The 20,188-nt window shown below is 47.9% G+C and overlaps 7 protein-coding genes across 7 annotated transcripts; 2 read left to right on the top strand and 5 right to left on the bottom strand.

Annotated features, from left to right (window-relative positions):
* Nucleotides 1-288: 288 nt before the first annotated feature.
* Nucleotides 289-1,008, top strand: N7516_000893 (HHE domain protein; the record flags this gene model as incomplete). Its single annotated transcript, XM_057213615.1, has 1 exon — nucleotides 289-1,008. The coding sequence occupies one exon, from the start codon at nucleotides 289-291 to the stop codon at nucleotides 1,006-1,008; it is 720 nt and encodes a 239-aa protein (XP_057075498.1).
* A 152-nt stretch (nucleotides 1,009-1,160) lies between these two features.
* On the bottom strand, nucleotides 1,161-2,080 carry N7516_000892 (uncharacterized protein; the record flags this gene model as incomplete). The annotated part of the gene is made up of 2 exons (XM_057213614.1): nucleotides 1,161-1,415; nucleotides 1,577-2,080. 2 exons carry the CDS (start codon nucleotides 2,078-2,080, stop codon nucleotides 1,161-1,163), a joined length of 759 nt encoding a protein of 252 aa, XP_057075497.1.
* A 990-nt stretch (nucleotides 2,081-3,070) lies between these two features.
* On the bottom strand, nucleotides 3,071-7,030 carry N7516_000891 (putative AT DNA binding protein; the record flags this gene model as incomplete). Its single annotated transcript, XM_057213613.1, has 1 exon — nucleotides 3,071-7,030. The coding sequence occupies one exon, from the start codon at nucleotides 7,028-7,030 to the stop codon at nucleotides 3,071-3,073; it is 3,960 nt and encodes a 1,319-aa protein (XP_057075496.1).
* Nucleotides 7,031-7,389: 359 nt separating this feature from the next.
* N7516_000890 (uncharacterized protein) lies at nucleotides 7,390-8,124 on the bottom strand (the record flags this gene model as incomplete). The annotated part of the gene is made up of 1 exon (XM_057213612.1): nucleotides 7,390-8,124. One exon carries the CDS (start codon nucleotides 8,122-8,124, stop codon nucleotides 7,390-7,392), a length of 735 nt encoding a protein of 244 aa, XP_057075495.1.
* Nucleotides 8,125-8,803: 679 nt separating this feature from the next.
* On the bottom strand, nucleotides 8,804-12,788 carry N7516_000889 (uncharacterized protein; the record flags this gene model as incomplete). The annotated part of the gene is made up of 4 exons (XM_057213611.1): nucleotides 8,804-10,490; nucleotides 11,494-11,533; nucleotides 11,750-12,106; nucleotides 12,344-12,788. The coding sequence occupies 4 exons, from the start codon at nucleotides 12,786-12,788 to the stop codon at nucleotides 8,804-8,806; spliced, it is 2,529 nt and encodes an 842-aa protein (XP_057075494.1).
* Nucleotides 12,789-13,471: 683 nt separating this feature from the next.
* On the bottom strand, nucleotides 13,472-15,050 carry N7516_000888 (uncharacterized protein; the record flags this gene model as incomplete). The annotated part of the gene is made up of 3 exons (XM_057213610.1): nucleotides 13,472-14,056; nucleotides 14,114-14,687; nucleotides 14,737-15,050. The coding sequence occupies 3 exons, from the start codon at nucleotides 15,048-15,050 to the stop codon at nucleotides 13,472-13,474; spliced, it is 1,473 nt and encodes a 490-aa protein (XP_057075493.1).
* Nucleotides 15,051-18,141: 3,091 nt separating this feature from the next.
* N7516_000887 (acyl-CoA desaturase) lies at nucleotides 18,142-19,588 on the top strand (the record flags this gene model as incomplete). The annotated part of the gene is made up of 4 exons (XM_057213609.1): nucleotides 18,142-18,395; nucleotides 18,466-18,886; nucleotides 18,946-19,032; nucleotides 19,088-19,588. The coding sequence occupies 4 exons, from the start codon at nucleotides 18,142-18,144 to the stop codon at nucleotides 19,586-19,588; spliced, it is 1,263 nt and encodes a 420-aa protein (XP_057075492.1).
* Between the last annotated feature and the right edge of the window lie 600 nt (nucleotides 19,589-20,188).

The following is a 20,188-nucleotide window of genomic DNA, read 5'->3' as shown; positions in this document are numbered from 1 at the left end:
AACACACACACACATAAGTACTTTGTTTTGAAGATTCATACTCACTCTTATATTGGGTACAATTTACATGGATGCCTTGTTTTTCAGTCTTCTATAGTTAACTTGAATTAGTACTACATGTTATGTCCCAGTTCTGGCCTTGTGATATCAACTTAGGGCTAGCATCCATATCATCATCATGACAAAAACGGAACCCATCACCGATTATTCTATCAAGTAGATTCTCAATATACACTGATAGACCACAGCAAACACAATATTCCAAGCATCAACCACCCCTCCATCCTCATGCTCCGACGCGCCCTCGCCATCCACCCTCTCCTCAAACAACCACTAATGACCTCACCACCACGACCAAAAGCCGAATCCCCCAAACCACTCTTCAGCGGCAACATAAGACCAAGCCTCCAAACCTTCACCGAAGAAGCCGCAACCCCCTCCGCGCACAGCCGCATCCTCACCGCCATAAAACACGATCATCTTGAACTAGAAGCCCACAGCAACAAAATCCTCTCCTCAACCGATCCAGACGAACAAACCCGCTTCCAAAACCAATTCACCTGGGAACTATCTCGCCATCTAATCGGCGAGGAACTCGTCGTCTATCCAGCCCTGATCGACTCTCTCCCAGACGGACAGGGAATAGCAGATAAAAACAGACTCGAGCATCGTGGTGTGAAGCACCAGTTGAAATCGTTCCAGGGGCTTTCGTCTACGGATCTGAGGTTCTTGCCGGCGCTTGAGGGACTCATGCGGGATTTCGGGATTCATGCCAGACATGAGGAGGATGTGGACTTACCTAGGCTTGAGGAGTTGTTGTCTAAAGAGGAGAGTGTTGAGTTGACTAAATCCTTAGATCGAGTTAAGATCTTTGTCCCGTCCAGATCGCATCCGCTTGCGCCTACTGAGCCGTTCTTTGAGACTGCTGTTGGGCTTTTGACGGCGCCGATTGATCTCTTAGCGGATTTGTTTCGGAAGTGGCCTGATGGGAAGGAGAAGAAGTGGTAGGGTTGTCAAGGGAGTTTGATATAGGTACTGAATCATGGTTATATGATATGAAGTTGATATATGCCAGTCCATTATATCCATTTAGCCACTGCCAGATTAATCTCTACTATCTTTTCAACCCTAACACTTCCAAGTTTGGAACCCACCTCATCTCATCCCTCCACAGCCAAAACCGCCGATCCTGTCGCGCCCAATCGATGTCCTGAATAGCCATAGCGCTGCAAGCGACGCAACTTTCCCAATCGATTTGCAGTCTCGGACGCAGACTGCTGCGTCTCATCATCACCCGATGAAGATCGTCTCCGCCTCCACGCCTTACGGAACTGATGCTGTTCGTCGTTCTGCTGTCTGTGCCGCATAGACAAGAAACCAGCATGTGCTTCTTTTTCTTCACTGAGGGCCTGGACCTTGCACCGCCAACAAATTAGTTTCATGGCGTTATTCTTTTTCTGCTAGAAATCGAATTTGGAAATGTGATAACGATCTCGACTGCATGGAACAATACAATAGTTAAAGCAAACAAAACAACCCCCAAAAACAAAAACAAAAAGAGATAGTTTCCACATACATACGATAACCACACCTCTTGCTCGGAACTCCATGCCTTCTGACACCTCTCCAGCTGTCTCTGCGCATGTACAAGCTCCCTCTCCTGCTCGACCGTCCACCGATCTCGACTGCGGATGATACTCGCCCAACTAACAGCGCGAGCGAGCTGGGTCTGCGTCGGACGCGTCTGGCTGGAATAGTGCACGCGGTTCTCGGAAGTTGAATCCGACGCTGGATCCGGGATATTTTCCGGTGCGGATGATGTTGATTGGGGGGTGGGTATTTCGTGGTCTGCGTGGGCCTTCACCGCTACCTGCACGGGTCCGTGGGCGTCACGGTGCATGAGGAGTGGTGCATTGTTTTGGGCGTGGGGAGTGATGCTGATGCCGGGGGAGTTTGGGAGAATGGTATCCTTTTCACTGAGGATTTGCAGTTCGGGGGATTTGCCTTTTAGACTTGCTCGTCGTTTCCAGGGGAGGGATAGTGGTGGGAGGGCTCTATGGACAATTGTGAATACCGACATGGTTGGGATCGTCGACGGATAAATAAACTATATGTATGGAAAAGGGATAGACGAGAGATTATCAAAGTATAGTGTTATATATACTTGTGATCTTTGTCTCTGGGAATGATCTTCTCGTATCGTTACCAACCCTGCTTTTATAAATGTCCCGGTTCGCCTCTCAAGTGGTACTTCACGATCTGGCCAGACCGATACCCCGATACCCAAGGACGAAAACGCGTGCAGGGACACCTCGTAGGTACCTCGCACAGAGGTGGGGAATGCGAGGCTCTCCGGCTTCTGCTTGGCTGCCCACGCGAGAAGTATACGATCGTGCAGGAGGCGCGGGTTGGTCTGGTTGGCCTAGATGGCGGAGGACTGCAGGTTTGGTCGGGACTTCAATGTCTATTGTGTTTGCTTCGGGTTACGCTTTGACGGTTTGAGGGTTTGGTTGTACTGTTGTTTCATTTGGATGAGACAAAGGGGGATTTGCAGTTGATGTTGACGTTAACTTGGCTGGTATAATGGGCTGGACTGAGTTTGCATTCTCGATCCAACTCAAGCGATTGATGTGTCCATCCTTATTCTGTCGGATACTCGGGGAAATAAGGGATCTTGATGCAGGAGGGCTCCGTGGTTGGCTGGATACATATGTTCGAGATGTGATATACACAGGGTGTTCGCAGTTGTAGTTCAGAGATCCCCCGGGATTTGGTACTTTGGTCACTTCGGTCCAAAACATGGAAGTTATTGTATACAGTACCTCATTAATGTCCAACTGATGAGGCTAGAGACTATAGAGGCCTAAACTAATCACAGGCGCAATAAACCCCCCAAAAACAGCCCAATGCTGCACACAAGCCTAACCAATAACCGTGAGGGAATCATAACCAGAACAAGAACAGACGCATTCAAAACAAAACCATGACGCCAAGTGCTCATCGGATATCTAAAAAGAAGTACATAATATAAGAAGAAGTGGGTGAAAAAAAAAAAAAAAAATCAAGACGTTCATCGCCATGTATCCACAGAAGTACCCCGGTTGGCCTTGGCCTTCCTTTCCTCTCGGATCTGCTCGCCAATAATGATGCTAATGAGTCTCCGATGCAGATCAGCTTCTGTCCAATCGATATGTCCGCTGCCACCATATTGGATATCGGCCTGAGCAAGTTCCTGGGCGAAGCGATCGATAATGGCAAATTGGATCTCTGTGATGGGCACCCCGTGATGGCCATCGGAGGTCCATATCCAATCACCGATGATGGCAGCCCGCCCTGGAGCATCGTAGTATTCAAAGTGCTCGGGGTATTGCTTGGCAACTCGGTAGATACGACGAAGCGCGGCGTAATGCTCGTCGGAAAAGTATCCGAAGACAGCAAGTGGTCGTGGCCCTGGAGACGCCCCATTCTGAGGGTACACTGGCCCTGCATCATCATTCTCCGAGAGATCTTGCGAGACACTTCGCTCGGAAACCGGCATCTCCTCTTCTTCCAAGAGGTCTCGAGAAACACTCCTCTCATGTACCGGGTCCTCCTCTTCTTCCATTGTAGGAAGAGGATCTTGCTGTATCTGAGGAGACTGAGATGGTGATGGCTGTCTCCAATGACTCGCGGGCGATTGGCTCGCTTGCTGTGAGAGCGGCCCATCCTGGAAATTCCCGTCAAGCTCCTTCGCAGATTCAATGCTGGCCATTTCCTCTTCATCTTCGAAGTTAGATGCTTCCTCCGGAATAGTACTAACACTTGAGCTTCGGTCACGTGTAGGAGCTTTCAGCCATTGCGGGGTGAAACTGGTTATTTTACTGAACCAGGATGATCCTGGCTCCTCCTTATTGGATTGACGAGGCTGTGGGGTGGAGGCAGAATCCACGTTGGCAGATTCCAATTGACTGAGAGCAGCGTTGGAAACACTGCTGCCATGATAGTCTTCTTCCAGTGATTCTTGGATAGGTGGGCTTCTTTGCACAACCTTTGGGGATTCCTTCTCATCGAGGAACGCGATTTGTGGACTGGGGGCTCGTGGGTTGGGAATATCGGGGCTGGACTGGGAAAGAGGTTGTAAACGAATACGCGCTGGAGTGCGCGATACCGGGTCCTTCATGGGAGAGCTGTTGATGAATGGATTATGTGTCCCCGATGAGCGGGTCAGCACACTCCGAGGAGTACTTGTTCCATTGTAATACCGTGCGCGGTTTGGTGTATCCTCTTCTGCAAGCAAGGCAGACAAATCGACTTTTTGTTCACGGAGCTCGCGAACTTTGGACGGTCCAAAGCGCGCTACATAATCATGCTCCGAAGTAGCGTAAGGAGACGAGCTCAGGTAGTCTTGACCTGCGGAAATTGGAGCAAGGTTGCCCAAAGGGCGTGCAAGCGGCTGTACATGAGACTGAACGTCATCATGCTCCGAGTGGTGTGAAATATGACTGTGATCGTTGGCTTCGAGTTGCCAAATGTCGTCAAAACCATCATCCTCGTCTTCCACGGGCTCGGTTTCGGGCTCGGGTTCAATGTCTTGGGCTACATATGGCGCTGGTTTTGGTATGGGCCCATGCGCGGAATCATCGTGCTCTTCATCGAACCCATGTCCGGCCTCAGATTCAAATCGTTGTTCATGTTCAAATCCGATGTCACCATCACCCTCCGCCGCATTGTCGTCACTATCAATATACACGACTGATTGTGAGTTTGAAGCCATCCGAGCCTGGCGGCTGACTTCTTCTCGTTCAAGTTGCCATTGTGCCTCCCGCTGTACCTTTTGGTGGGACATGGGGCTTTGCTGCATGGATTTATTGAACTTGAAAGGTGATGATTGGACGCGCCTCTCGATCTCGTATTCGAAGGGCTGATCGTGCTCCCGCTCTTCTAATTCTTCATCATAGAAGTCGTTATAGTGACGTGCGTCCTGTTCTTCCTGTTCCTCCTCGAGACGCTCCTCCTCAAGACGGGATCCTTCATTTTCTGCTGCTATAGCCGTAGCCTCATCTTCCTTTGCGAGCATTCGACGCATAGCAAGCTCCTGCCCTAGCCCCATAGCCACTCGGAGTTCTCGCTGCGTTTCGGCGTTGAAAGTGCTGAAAACGCCCTCCAACCGACGTCTTTTGTGACGAGCATTACTTTTGCCTGACCACTCGTCTTCTTGAGGCCTAAAGGGACCCTGGAGGGCCAAGCTTAGACGGACAAGTTTAGCCAAACTGGTCAATGTTCTCTTCTTTGGAACAATTGTTGGTTTAGCCGGAGACGATGCGGCAGGGAGTTCAGGGTAAGCGATCTCGTTCACATAGTTAACGGATTGCCGCTCAGCCGCATGTACGGTGTGCTTCTCCGGAATATAGGTGCTGGGATTGTCGTATAACCTAGGAACCAGGGCCGAAGCGACTGGACTGGATGACTTTTGAGCACGAGAGTCATCTCGGAGATCTTCGATCGTCCCAGGAAGTTTGCGTCTCAGTCGTTCTCCAACTTCCTTTGGTTTTGGGCCACCGTTTGTCACAGCGCTGGAGCCGAATCCATGCTGCTTGGCTGATGGGAGTGTATCAAGGGAAATCATAGTGAATCCTTCACTTTCCATGATAGTATCGAACTCGTCGTACTCATCTGCGGGATCTTCAACGGGATCAGTTTCAGAATGGTGGGCCTCTATCCTTGAGGGATGATCCACGTTGACTTGCTGGGTTTGAACATTTTCTTCATCGGTCAGCGAAGACGTGGGGGTCGGAGTTGGATATGTGCGCGATTGCGGGCTAGCTGTATTGTGAGATGAAGCTCTCGATGACAAGATTGCTCTCTCGCGTGTAGGTGATGGCATTTTAGAAGGGGTAGAGTGGATGTTTTCATCATCCAAAAAGTGATGTTCCGTAGCTCCGATAACAGGAGTCTCCAAGCTCTTTCGGCCATATTCACGGCGAGGATTTCCGAGATCTTCCGTGATGGGCTCTGTTGGGTCAGGAAGCTCTGCAATTGAAATGTCTGAGGTCCCCCAAGAGTCATCTTGGGAGTCCGCATCCCCTACAAGATTTAAGGGGCTGGCGTGCGCGTTACTCCCAGCGAAAGAATCCGTCGGGCTGGATCGTTGTTGTGCTAGGCCGGCATCGCTGGTGAGGGCATCCGTGGGGCTAGATCGTTGGTGGCCTATACTAGCTTCACTAGCTATAGTATCCATTGGACTGTATTCGTATTGACCTAGATCAGCTTCATTGGTCATGGTGTCCATTGGGCTGAATTGCTGGGCTTGACGGGAATCACGATTGGGAATAATATCCATCGGACTAAAGGGTTGGTCATATTCGACAGTAGGCGTTGGTTGATCATCCAGCAGCTGGAAATCCTGTGGTTTGGGTTTGGGCGTGCCCCGTGGTCGGCCTCTTTTGCGTGTTTGTAGCCCAGGAGTATGCCCCGGTCCAGGAGTATCTCCCGGCCCTGGTGTATTTACAGGGCGAGGGGTCTGCCCAGCGGTCCCGAGAAACGGGGACAAATTCATGTCAGACTTTCGTGGACGCCCTCGCCGCTTTAAGGGCGTCTTATCTTTCAACGGACTCCTCTCATCCTTCAATGGTATCATCGTAGTCGTGGTCGAGGGTTTTAATCGTTTGCGCGACGGGCTGCCCCGGTTCTCATCATCTTCGTCTTGTGTGGCTTCGAGGGTGAGCCGGATGCGCCATGGGCTGACATTTCCCTCCTGAAGCTTCTCCGGAGAGAGCGACCTTTGTCGACCACCATTGAACTTCATTGTTGGCGACCCGGGTAGTATGACATCGTTGAATTGAATTGAATGCGCGCTTTTTGCGGGACTGAGGCTGACACGCGGTCGCGGTCGTGCTCGCTTGGCCGGAGTTCGTGATTTCGCTATCATAGGAGACATCCAGCTTTGGCGCCCTGCAAAAGGTTTAATCGGCGATGAGATCAAGTATTGGGCGTCGCCTGGAGGACCCAGGATATCGGGGGAGGAGCTCTGGCTGCGCGACGAGGCCGACATGGCGGACTCATGTGATTGAATCTCGGGAGGCACGCGTGCCACCAAAGGGGTGGAAGAGCGTACACTAAGGAATGCGATGACAACGAAAAAGTGCGGTCAGTGCCGTAACTATTCACAAGCCAACTTTATGATACGGAAATTAAGAGGGAAAACGCGGGGCAACCATAAACAAGTCTCCCGATGCGTACGAAAGAGCGGTCCTCGAGGTGGTTAGGTAAGCCGACCAAACAAACAGTCCACGGGTGTATTAACTAGTTAACTAGGAGAACACGATCTTCTTTCTTTCTTCCCCCTTTGTATCTTGAAACATATGTGGAGATGTGACAGCAATATTTCTTTGGCTTGCCATCGGCTCAATTCTACAAATCTCCATCGACGTCATCCACACTGGGCACTTGCTTCAATGTCACACCACAAGCTTCAACAACCAGATTCACACACTCCATGACCATTTTCACATCTTTCTTGGAGATCCCTAATCGCCTTGTTCCTCGGATATGCCAGTAGATCATCCGTGGCATATCCTGACCCATTACCGCCGGCAAGACCACCATCTCTGTATCCACGTCATCCAAAACCTGGCGGTCAGACAAGAGTAACCCATAGGTGATATCAGCAAGCCAAAATCCAAAGTCTGGATGCTTTTTGAATAACCCAAACAGCGTACTGGTATTATGCGCATATATTGATTTTAACCAATCCATGCCGCGCGCATGATTTGCGTCGTCGCACTGCCGGCCTTCTCGGGTGAAGGAACATTCCCCATCTTCCTCAGACATGACTTTGGTGATGTTGAGGAGTGCCTCCGTCGGTTTAGGGAGTCCGATAAGAGCAATGTCCTTGAACAGTGCCTCGCGCATGCGTCGAATCAGCTTCCAGCGCGCACTGGTGGTCGAATAATCATGTTGGCTAATCAGGTACAGGTATAACTGGCCACAGACGTGTGGTTCTGGCGTTGTCGAAATCGCGCTTAAAGTTGTGAGATACCACTTTTCGCTGGGGATATTGGAGGCTTTGAATTTGGCTTCAATTGTGGTAAATAGCTCAAACCAACGCGGCTCTACGGTTGGTTTGTCGACATCGGATGTGCTCATAGTTCTAGCCCAACTGAGTTTACCGCGTATTTTCGAAAATGAGCAAGTGTTTGAGATCTGAATTCATGAAAAAGACTGTAAACACTCGGGCGATGACGCATGACCTCACGGTGGCAATCCACGGATTTTAAACCCTTGAGTGCTCTGCAATCCGTGGTTCGCACAGCTAACTCCAGGTTTATGTTGTCTTATATTCTTTATATACAAGAGGCTGCCTTGGCGAGTCCTCTGACTCTAGTCTTGGAAAGTTAGCTCACCATCAGCCCAAAGCTGCCGTCGTGCTCTATCTCTTTTTGCATAGCCTTGCCATAAACAGAAAACATAGCTTTGACTAGGCAGGGTAATTGATCCATTCATGCTTAGATTGCCTGGCAGCCGTCCGAAAGCTATGCAAGCTTTATAGGGAAGGGACCCTTTCAGCAGTCTTTTGGGATTCCTAGCTTAGGTCAAAGGGTACTCGGTCTTCTGGTATAAGAATGGTTAGTTCATTCGATGATAAGATGCGATATCCAGTGTGGAACTTATTGTCCGCCACCGTACGTACTATCTTCACTGTCAAAAATAGCAGCCCAGCTCAAGAAAGTCCCACACAGACTGGATATGTCAATATTCCAATGTATTCACAGCAGAATCTTGGTGGCCACAATGTCTAAATAGTAGTTTGTCCTTAAGTCAATAACTAGCGAACCCTACATGTATCATGATTTGAAACGAAGTGGTTCATACCGGCACATACTGCACGCCATGCTTCCGCAAGACGTTCATCTTTCCACTCGAGGGCCAGTCCGCCTGGAACCGATGCATCGTGAATATTCCAGATTATGCGAGAGGCTCGGTTGTCCGGATAGATTTCGAAGCGAATCTTATAGTATGAGGGATCTGTGATATCGTATCTCCCACTCTTCCTGACTTCATCAAAGCTCATACTCCACTCAAAGACGTGGCCGTGGTAGTGCCGGAGTGGGTAGAACTTTGAGTCTAGACCTCGGAAGGAAATCATAAGGTCACTTTCTGACTCTGGACTGAGGGTGATTTCTAGCCTGTACTTATAGTCCTTATTGTCATACTTGCCGACGTAGCATTTAAGGGGCAATGGCGGTGCTCCTTGAATTCGCTCCTCGGCCAACCTATTATGTAGTGTAGCAAATCGTTCAATCGTCCGTCTTTTAGCTTCTTCTGCGAGTCTCACATAATCGGTGGGGTTGGTGAAGTCGAAGAGGCCCTCGATCAGGAGTCGGGCAATCCAGTCAGCAGCATCGCTTATCGCAGTGGTGTTCATGAGGACTACCACGGCTGACTGTGTCTCAGGGAAGATAGCAACGAATGACGAGTATCCCGGTCCTCCGCCTTGGTGATAAATCATGAGCCTAGACTGGTTTCCAGCCCCAAATACAGGTTGCTCAGACATTTCCCAAAGTTCTGAATTTCCACCGAGCAGGCCCACGATTCCAGGAAGCTGTGCTCTCGCCCAGCCAAACCCGTACGATCGTTCCAGCAATGATGGATTCTTCATTGCGATATGGTTGCTAATTATATGCGGAATTTGTTTCAAGACTGGGTTGTTGGATGCCGCGATATTCTGGCTCGCAACCAATGTTTTCTTGGACCATATGAGAAGGTCACTCACGGTCGAATAACCTCCGCGTGAACTTTCGAATAGCGTATTCGCAAAATTGGGTTGAAATTGTAATGGACAAGCCTCCCCGTTGCTAAGTGAAGCATGTGGTTCAGCAACATTGTTGCTCCCTTCAAACGATGGCCGCAAAGTGGTAGACGTCATCCCAAGCGGGCGGAATACTTGATCCTGAAGATATTCGTGAAGTGACTGTCCAGATATATGCTCGATTATGTGCGCAGCAATTGTGTATCCCCACGGACTCATCCGCCAGCTCTCACGGTGTGGAAGTGGGTGAGGAATGCGGTCGATAGCTTTTGAGAACTCTTTGAGACATGGTTGTGTGTCCCCATTTCCACCGTCGGCTAGTAAAGTTGCAATTTCTCCATCCAACCCGCAGCGATGCGCTAGAATATCAGCTATTGTGGCTGTGTGGGTCCAGTAGACACCAGTGTGATCAATATCGGGTATTATTTCTCTCAGGAGCGTTGTCCACTGAAGCTTTCCATCGTCCACAAGTGTCCCAACACCAGCAGCTACCATCGACATGGTGATGTGCCCGATGCCATATTGGGTGTTTTCGTCTGGATGTGCTGTTTTGGATTTGTCGCGGAAACCGAAACTTTCGGTCCACAAAGTTTCTCCATGGTCAAGGACTCCAATAGAGACACCTGGGACGCCTTCTATTTCGCAAATCTGCTCGATCGAGCTGCTCAGTTTCTGCAGTCGCTCAATGGTTGATAGAGTGGCCCTACATAGTGTTAGCGAGTGTATCCTGCAGGGACAGCAAGCTGAGAACTACAATGGGAACTCAACAAACGCCCAACACGTGCATTTTTTTATATATTTCTGATGAGAGATCTCTTGCGAGTGTGAGAAGCCAAGTTCGAAGGAGGAGTTCTAGGCAGCCTCTGATGTCATGCCATGACCCCGCGATACAAAGTACATTTACTAGTGAATCCTTATACTACATGTACTTAGTCTAAGTCGTCTCAATACTACAGTTCTTTGTTTCCATTTTTGCTCTTTTCTTTTACTTGATAGAGAATTCCACTCTGGTCTTATTCATCCCTGTCAATCGTAGGTGGGCTTCGAATTGACCAAATATAGGAACGGGATTTGTCGACCGAGTAATTCGGTGGTTACATTGCGCCGATTATCCTAGTGTCTTCATGAAGCTACCGGTGATTGTCAATACCTAGATGATCGGACGGGGTCCGCAAATTGGCTTGACTATAGTCTAGTTATGTGTCGCAAGAGCTAGAATATCTGGAAAGGCGATTTATTAGTTATGATATGTAGGCAGCAAAACAAAAGGACAGTAGTTATAATCTTTTTGTCCTGACTCAGATTGTCTCAGACCTCACTATGCATGTAGGAGCATATTATTTTCATCAACCAGCCAAGTGGTCGAGCAGTAACTCGACCATCGCATCTTCCTTGGTCTAGTGGTGATGATTTCCGCTTGTCATTAATACCGATAAGCGCGGGAGACCGGGGTTCGATTCCCCGAGGGAGAGATTTCTTTTTGCACTTTGTTTCTTAGCTAACCGTCGATTAAACAAGCATTTATGTGCGAGTAACTGTGGTGGCTTTCTGTGGTCGGTCCCTTTTGTGCGTCATTCCATAGCCTAGTCCGCCGTTGGCAGACATTCAGGTAGACAAGGTCCTACAGCTCCGCTCAGTATCTATACAACAACAGAACAAGATAGTCTACGGTAAAGCTGTCGCTTGAGAACAATCAATTAACTTACGTCGAGTGTAGTAAATCAAGCTCTGCCAGGTCAATCAGACCTTGGGCGGGAAATTAACATTCCCAAAGCTCAATCAAATGATCAAGTGTAATGTATAATGACACGAACGTCGGTAAATAAAGGCTCATACTGGGTACACTAGCTTCTGCCTAGACATGGCCTGAGTCTGGATCATATCCACGCCTTCCTTTACACCATCCCATTTCCCGATCACAACCTTGATTGGGTGTATCCTGGTCCAGCAACGCCTGCATACTCACCATCAACCCCACCGTAAATTTATGATCATCTGGTCGCGCATCACGAGAGTACTCTCCCTCAATGTCCACCTTGCGTCCGAATACAGTCAATGCTAGAAACCACGACGGCCGAGGGGCCTCGGGCCTCGTCTCCGCGATAGTACTACGGAATAGATCGAGAGCAACGTAGCGATCACCAGCACAGCCCATGGAATTATAGCAGAGCTGCGTCGTGTCGGCCATGGTCACGCAGTCCGACGCATACGCCAGCATCCCGGCAGTGTGCCGGCGGATCTCAGGAGAGCATTCAGGGTCACTATAGTCGAAGGCGTGCCCGGCATAGAAGCGGCGGACAAGATCCAAAATGTATGGATCTACAAAGACACATGAAAAAAAGTACAACCGAACCCTAGTTGATTCGCAGGTATTTATATCCACATTATTTGCATTCCTGACTTCGGCTATATACTTCGGTCACATCAGCCACAAATCCGACCCTCCGCCACCTGGGAACGTAGTTATGTATTAAATACAAACTCCTCGGATCGCTTTGCTTTCATGCTTTCATGCTCTTTACCACTTAACCTATTTGCCAAAAACGGCCCAGTCACCCTGTCCCCAAGTGGTCTTCAGGGTCCAGTGCTTAATCTTCCACAATCCGTCCCCAGCATCCTTGACAAGCTCGACCGCATACAGTCCACCAGCAAGCAGGAAGTCAGAGCTGGGCTTCATGCCCTCTCCACCGCGGTAGTGTTGAGAAAGAGCAGAGCATGATACCTGAGCCTTGGATGCTTCGGTGATGTTGATACGCATGTTGGTGAGGAAATGGTTGGTGTCCAATTTGGCGATGTTGACATAGCACCCGCTGTATATGGCGTCGTAGCCTTCCATGACGGTGCCGTTGAGGACCAAGACGGCGTCCTCGGTCAAGGCAGATTTGAAGAGAACCTCGTCGGCTGTATCAAGGGCAATGACTCCGCGGTAGAGGGCATCGGCGATGGCATCGCGGTCGTTGAGGGCAGGTGCGAGGGAAACTGGAAGTGCTGATGCGGCCATGATGGGTATTTTGGATATCAAATTATGCAGTTGTACACTGTTGAGAAGAGGCTTGTTGGCTTGACGTTGAGAGATATGCTATTGTAAGATTCTAAAATGCCAATGAGAGCAGGATTTAGTACTTACGCCAAGATGGAAGGCACCTGAGGCATGCCATCAAATTGTGACCTACAGTAACATTCGGTATCTTCTAAGGGCTATCTCCGATGGATGGGGTTAACGGAGTTAGGGGAGACATCGGCATAAACAGCGCTGGGCCCGAGGTGACAAGAATCTTTGATTGGCTGCAGGGAACCACGAGTACCACGAGGTTTTCCCCAAGATTAGCGGGTCGGCCCCTTCAGGCAAAGCTTAGCAATGCTTGGGATCAGCCTTGGAATATCCCGAATTGAAACGTATATATCGGTCGAATAAGGAAGTTAGTTCCCGCTCGGTACACACAACAGTTATACGTATATCGCAGTAATCTTAACCAAAACACCACAAAGTCGCCTGCTCTTGGGGGTTCTCTTTCCTTGATTCGAGATTACGATGGTACCCCAAGTTTTGGGATTTCCAACCCAACATTGTATTATCAAATGAAACCGGATTGGCTCGATCTCATCCCGGAGATGGCAGATATAGAACATTTTCTGCATTTAAATTTCCTTGTACTCGGGATCAACCCACGGCCTCCTTATTTGTCAAGAAAACATATCCAAATCTCGCTGATTTAGATAAAGTTCAATCCATTTCCATAACCTCTTATCCGCAACGAATTGATTATTGAGCTGTTTGACCATGGTAAGATGGCGTGAGAGCGCCTGCCGCTGGGGACCAACACATGAAAAGTATTGTTCTTCATCCCGCTTCAGCCTCTCTTGGTCATCTTCATCTTCCAACACGTATTCTGCTGCTTCAAGGAACTCTGTCTTTCCCTTAATATGGCGAAGGTAAGGGTACACTTCCTGTCCGATAATTGAATGAATGAGTAGAGAGAAGTAGTGAAAATCTTGCAGAGAATCGAGATTAATCAGACGAAAGAATGCCCAGAAAATGTCGTTATGTGCGAAGTCAAGCGCAGTCGCACAACCGAACCCTTCTCCAGCTATAAAGCCGTCAACAAAGGCTCCTAAAAGAGAGGAATGTATGCCATCACGAGGGTGAGGGAGGCCGGGGCAGACAAGAAGCATTGCAGGAGGCACGGAAGACGCAAAAGCCCAGTCGATAATACACGTTATATTCAGATCCTCATCCACAAAGATATTTTGCGTGCTTATATCAGGGTGCTATAGTGGAAATCCGTCACAATTAGTCTCCGTATCTTTCTCAGAAAGGAAAGCCACCATATCCCTAAGTGAAATACCGACTAAAGTGTAATCAAGCCGGTTCTCCCTGCTCTCAATTTTGGATCCCACAGTGGCGTAATCGTTCCATCGATCAGTAGCCAGCCGATATTCTTCAAAGCTATCGTACTCTTGAACGACAGGCACTGGTGCATGGAAGAGGTGGTGCTCCATCGGTAGTTCTGCTGAATGAGCAAGAAACGAATTTATGGAGGCCATGTAGAATGTTTTCGCCTCTGAGAAAGGCCCACGCGTGACGTCCGTATCATCAAATTCGTCCCGATGCTGCCATACTAGGCTAGGAAATAAGCACTTCCGCGTAGCGTAAGAGTTATTGCTGTCCATAAAAAGTGAGCCGATTTCACCGAACCGTATATTGGACAGTGCGGCATGTATACCCCCAAGTTGTCCGAGGATTCTCCTTTTTTGGATTGTTGATAACACCGGTTGTGGACTGTCATCGATACCAGGCGGGCTGGCCATGTCGTCTTCCCATTGATATGTGCTTAGAGGTACCCCGGAAGCTTTGCTCATCAAGATATATGGGACCTTGATATCATTCTGGTCGGTCGCACTATTCAAGTCAACGAAATGATAAGACCTAGTAGGCGGAAGAGGCTTACCAATAAGAGAACACTTCTGGCACAGGTATTTTGCTCATTTCTCCGAGGTACTTCATCGTCGATACCTCACTAATGAGCACCTCACTGGCAGTGGATTTCTTGAGCTCGGATGATCTGCGTGGAGACCTGAAAACCCATTCGACCCCATCCTCAAATGAGATGAAGATGACCCAATTCAGGCTACCACTATTAGGGCGTTGGGTTTCATCACAAGAGCACTCCTTCCCGCGAAGGCTGTGCGCAAGTGATAAAAGGGCAGCGACATCAAATTTTGCGTAAGTAAATATATTTGCTTCTCGCGCCTTGTGCACCATTCTGCCTTGATAAACTCAGAAATGTTTCACTAAGCCTGGATATTGAGGCTAGAAGTGGTCAGAAGCGCGCAATTGAGATGTAGGACCAGAAAGCAGAAAAGAAGGGGCGTGAGATTCTGTTAGGATCGCATGGTCCCTACTTGGATATATTCGGTAAGCGGCCATTGTAAGCGAGTGGCTGCGAAGGGGCATAACGGCCAATGTCCCAATGCACTTTTTGGCCTAGTTTATGCCTGAATATGCGCTATTGATGCCTTATTTAAAACAGGCAGAAATTAAAATACCTGAATTACAATGACAGGTGTCTTATTAAACAAAGTACCCAAAGTGCCCAAGTCCAATAAGATGAAGCTATTCCCACCTACATAATACATATCATACACCCCCCCGGTAGTAGAACACTAATGGCACAGCAAAAAGTCTAATGGCACAGTTCACTAAACCCTTTTGGTCCTAGCTTTCTTGGCACCCATTTGTCGGCCTAGGTGTTATTTATTATGGTATCACCACAGTAAAAAACACAACCCCTAAATCACCCCAGCCACTCCATGGTCGGCCCCATAATAATGCCACTATTAAACCACGTGATCATGACGGTTTATAATAAATAAGATCACGTGATTATATTGATCACGTGATTGTAATTGCTATTTCCTAGCATTGTTTGCATTGTTTGCAAGACCATATTCAGATGGTTTTAATAGGCTATATATACCTAGATTTTCCCCACTTACTCCATCAACATGCCTACCACCGATAACGTCATCATCAACCTGCCTGCCACCGATTATGTCATCACCGACCCCCCTGCCACTAATCATATCATCACCGACCCCCCTACCGCCGATTATGTCTATGTCATCACCGACCTACCTGCCGCTGTCAACCCCCTGCCACCGACGATGCCATCAAAAAAAAAAGTAAAGAAATAAAGGTTTTACTACAGAAGATCGAAATTAATGGACGATAATTAGCATACAGAGATTTCATTGTGGGTGCCAAGGCTTGATTAACCCTATCACCTGATCTAATCTTAGACAATCATAATCACGTGATCTGATTAGACAATCATAACCACGTGATCTAATCTAGACAATCATAACCACGTGATCTAATCTTAGACAATCATAATCACGTGATCTGATTAGACAATCATAACCACGTGATCTAATCTAGACAATCATAACCACGTGATCTAATCTTAGACAATCATAATCACATGATCTTCATAATCACGTGATCTAATCTAGACAATCATGATCACATGATTTAATAGTGGCATGGCATTATTATGGGACCGATCATGGAGCTGATTGTGGCTGGGGTGATTCAGGGGTTGTGTTTTTTACTGTGGTGATACCATAATAAATAACACCTAGGCCGAAAAATGGGTGGCAAGAAGGCTAGGACTAAAGGGGTTTAGTGAGCTGTGCCATTAGACTTTTTGCTGTGCCATTAGTGTTCTACCCCCGGTATCTAGCGATGAATGTGTTTTCCTCTCTCCTCCGCTCTTTACCTTTACCATATAATAACTCTAAAGATGAGGTAAAACCCTATTGGCACGGCGTATGCGCTCTCATACTTGAACCCTTAGGGCATGTGCTCACTTCCCGTTGAAGTCCCTTACTACAAACGTCATTCAGGCGATTTGTACGAGGTCTTCGGGATGTACTATCTCTAAGACCAGCTTATCCGCGTTGACGATGATGTGTACTACACCAACGCCATCCAGGACATGTAGTCTTCTCTTGCGCGAACTGGGAACCCAAACGTTGACAAGTCATACTTGACAGCCCGAGAGTATAACTCGGCTTTGGCCTTCTCTGGTTTTATCTAGCCTTCTTTCGACGCTATCACCCCCTGCAGCAATCACGACACTACCAGACCAAGAGCACATCGCGGTACTAATGCCGTTTTTGGGGGTTAACATACGGGAGAAATTTGAACGGGCTCTTGCAGTGAAGCGATACGCAGCCCACAAAGGCTGAATAGAAACATTTTTAACTGTGTATTACTTCCATAGTTCATACCATATCATATTGAAACAGAGTATACACTACTATGCACAGACAGGCGGGCAACTGCTGTACCCTTTAATATATGAAATAATACTTTATTTTTACCGTGCCTTATCAGTTCATGCATAACAGAGCTCTAGGGCCTTAGCCCCGACAGACGACGGGGCCAGATGAGTTGATTGGTGTTGAATTAGTGGTGAACTTGCCGACCTACTTCTAATGAATTAAAATAGAATATATTAGAACCAATAATAGGTCTCACAATAATCGCTGCTAAAAGAATTGGTACTGACTTGAGTGTTGGGGGATGGGGTTGGGATACGAAGTTGGGAGGATTCCGCCCTAAACATCTGTAACATACGTTACACAACATACGAAGAGGCATAGCGCTCACGGGTTGCAAGTCGTCATTGATGCCTTGATGCCTGGATTTGGCACGGCAGAAAAATAAAAATACCGGAATTGCTATTACAGAGCCTAGTAAGCAAAGCACCCTGCCCGGTGGTTCTGGTAGCCTTAGGCACAGCAGAAAAATGAAACTTCTCATACCATACAAAATCATACATCCTCATTTTATTTGGGGGGGGGTTACATTGCACTTTGTTTAATGAAGCTTTTTATACTATACAAAATCATGCAGCCTCACTTTATAGGGTGGTTTACATTGCTCAAAGTGCAATGTAAACCACCCTATAAAGTGAGGATGCAATCGGGCCTAGTAGTTAATCCGTGCCGGCATCATTTACAGTACACTGTATAGAGCGGTGTCAAGAGCGGTATGACTTTAAGGCTAAAACTAGGAATTCAGGCATTAATAGCGTCATGCGACCCGTGAGCGCTATGCCCCTTCGTATACGTTGCCTGATATTCCCAACGGTTCAACGCTTTCTTTGCTGGGAGCAACACAACTGACGATTGACTTTGATATGAAATAACTAGTTAGACAGTTCTTTATGTTAAATAACCTGGATTCAGGGTCCCCAATTTGAATACTTTCACCCCACAGCCATCAATCCAATCCCAGATTTTTGTAAACTTGCAAGAGACCTACGATTTTCAAATCCACTGCCACAATGGCCAAAACTGAGCCAAGCGCTGGAAAACAACATATAAGCGAGAAGCCAGTCACATTCAGTAACTGGTACCAGCATGTCAACTGGATCAACACAACCCTGATCCTGATCGTACCCGTCGGCGGTATCGTCGCTGCATTCTATACACAGCTGAAGGCGATCACTGCTGCTTGGGCACTTCTCTACTACTTCTGGACTGGGCTGGGAATCACTGCCGGATACCATCGTCTATGGGCGCACAGATCCTACGAAGCGTAAGTCTGCCACTGTCTCACCCTCTGCTTTGCTTCGAATCAAGCACTAACTGGTATCTGATATATACAGTGGCCTTCCAATCAGGATATTCCTCGCATGTGTCGGCGGTGGTGCCGTTCAAGGCTCGATCCGGTGGTGGAGCAGTAAGCACAGAGCACACCACCGATGGACCGACACAGTCAAGGACCCATACAGTGTCATGAAGGGTCTCTGGTATTCGCATTTCATGTGGATGGTTCTAAATCAGAACCCGAAAACCCGTGGCAGGACCGACATATCCGACTTGAACGAGGATCCTGTCGTCGTCTGGCAGCACAAGAATTACGGATCTGTCATCTTGGCTTTCGGGGTGCTATTCCCTATGTTCGTTGCTGGCCTCGGATGGGGTGATTGGAAGGGCGGCCTCGTATATGCTGGAATCCTTCGGTTTTCATTTGTGCAGCAAGCCACCTTCTGTGTCAATTCCCTCGCCCATTGGTTGGGTGAACAGGTTAGTCGTTGTTCATGCCCTATTGTTGTCTTATTCCCGTTCGCTCTGACACGTGTTAGCCATTCGATGACAGGAACTCACCTCGCGATCATGTCGTTACCGCACTGGTCACTCTCGGTGAAGGTTATCACAACTTCCACCACGAGGTAAGAAGGTTCTCTTTCCCTTACATTTACCTCACATCCACTAAACCCTGACCAGTTCCCCTCCGACTACCGCAACGCCATCGAATGGTGGCAGTATGATCCTACAAAGTGGTCGATCTGGGTGTGGAAACAGCTCGGTCTGGCAACCAACCTCAAGCAGTTCCGCGCCAACGAAATCGAGAAGGGCCGTGTGCAACAACTACAGAAGAAAATTGACCAGAAGCGCTCTAAGCTTGATTGGGGTGTTCCCCTAGACCAGCTGCCTGTTGTCGACTGGGACGATTTCATTGCAGAAACTCAGAGTGGTAAAGCTCTAGTTGCTATTGCTGGCGTTGTTCACGATGTGAGCAAATTTATCACCGAGCACCCTGGTGGTAAAACCCTCATTTCATCGGCCATTGGGAAGGATGCTACTGCCATGTTCAACGGTGGTGTCTACACTCACTCTAATGCTGCTCACAACCTCCTTTCTTCGATGCGAGTTGGGGTTATTCGCGGTGGTGGTGAGGTTGAGATTTGGCGTCACCGGAACAACCAGAAGGGTCTTTATGCTTGAGCTTTAGAGAAGTAATTAGAGATCAATTTGTCAAGTTAAGTTTCACGAGAATATGAACAACCAATTCTATACCGAAAAAAGAAAACTTGGACATTATTACTGCTGAGACAAGCTACGAAGAGTCGAAGACGTATAGGCTCTTTTGGGAGGGGTTTATGCCTGAATACCTTAATTTAGAGCGGCAGAAAAGTTAAAATACCTGAATTACTATTACATGCGCCTTAGTAATCCAAGTACCCTGATTCTCCAAAAAATGAAGTTTTTGACCTCCATACAAATCAGGTAACTCCATTTTTTGGACTTGCAACCGCCATGAAATATATATTCAATTTGGATTTACCTCAGATTCAGTTTAGATTCAGTTTAGATTCAATTTAGATTCAACTTAGATTCAATTCAGGTATCTAGGCATCAACACCCTCCCAAAAAGGGGTTTTGACCCCGGGCCCCTATACGTCTTCATAGACAAGCATTACCTGAGGTCGTAGATTTCAAATCTTCTATAACCACCTAGGTATAAACTTTAAGTTAACTAGTAAGCTGTTCCATTTATGTCTACGGAATTATATTGATTGTTGCCATTCTGGGTCGATGCATCAC

Source organism: Penicillium verrucosum (genome assembly GCF_028828655.1).
Source record: "Penicillium verrucosum strain IBT 35672 chromosome Unknown utg000001l_segment0_segment0, whole genome shotgun sequence".
Lineage (NCBI taxonomy): Eukaryota > Fungi > Ascomycota > Eurotiomycetes > Eurotiales > Aspergillaceae > Penicillium > Penicillium verrucosum.
This window is presented reverse-complemented; position numbering and strand designations above follow the sequence as displayed.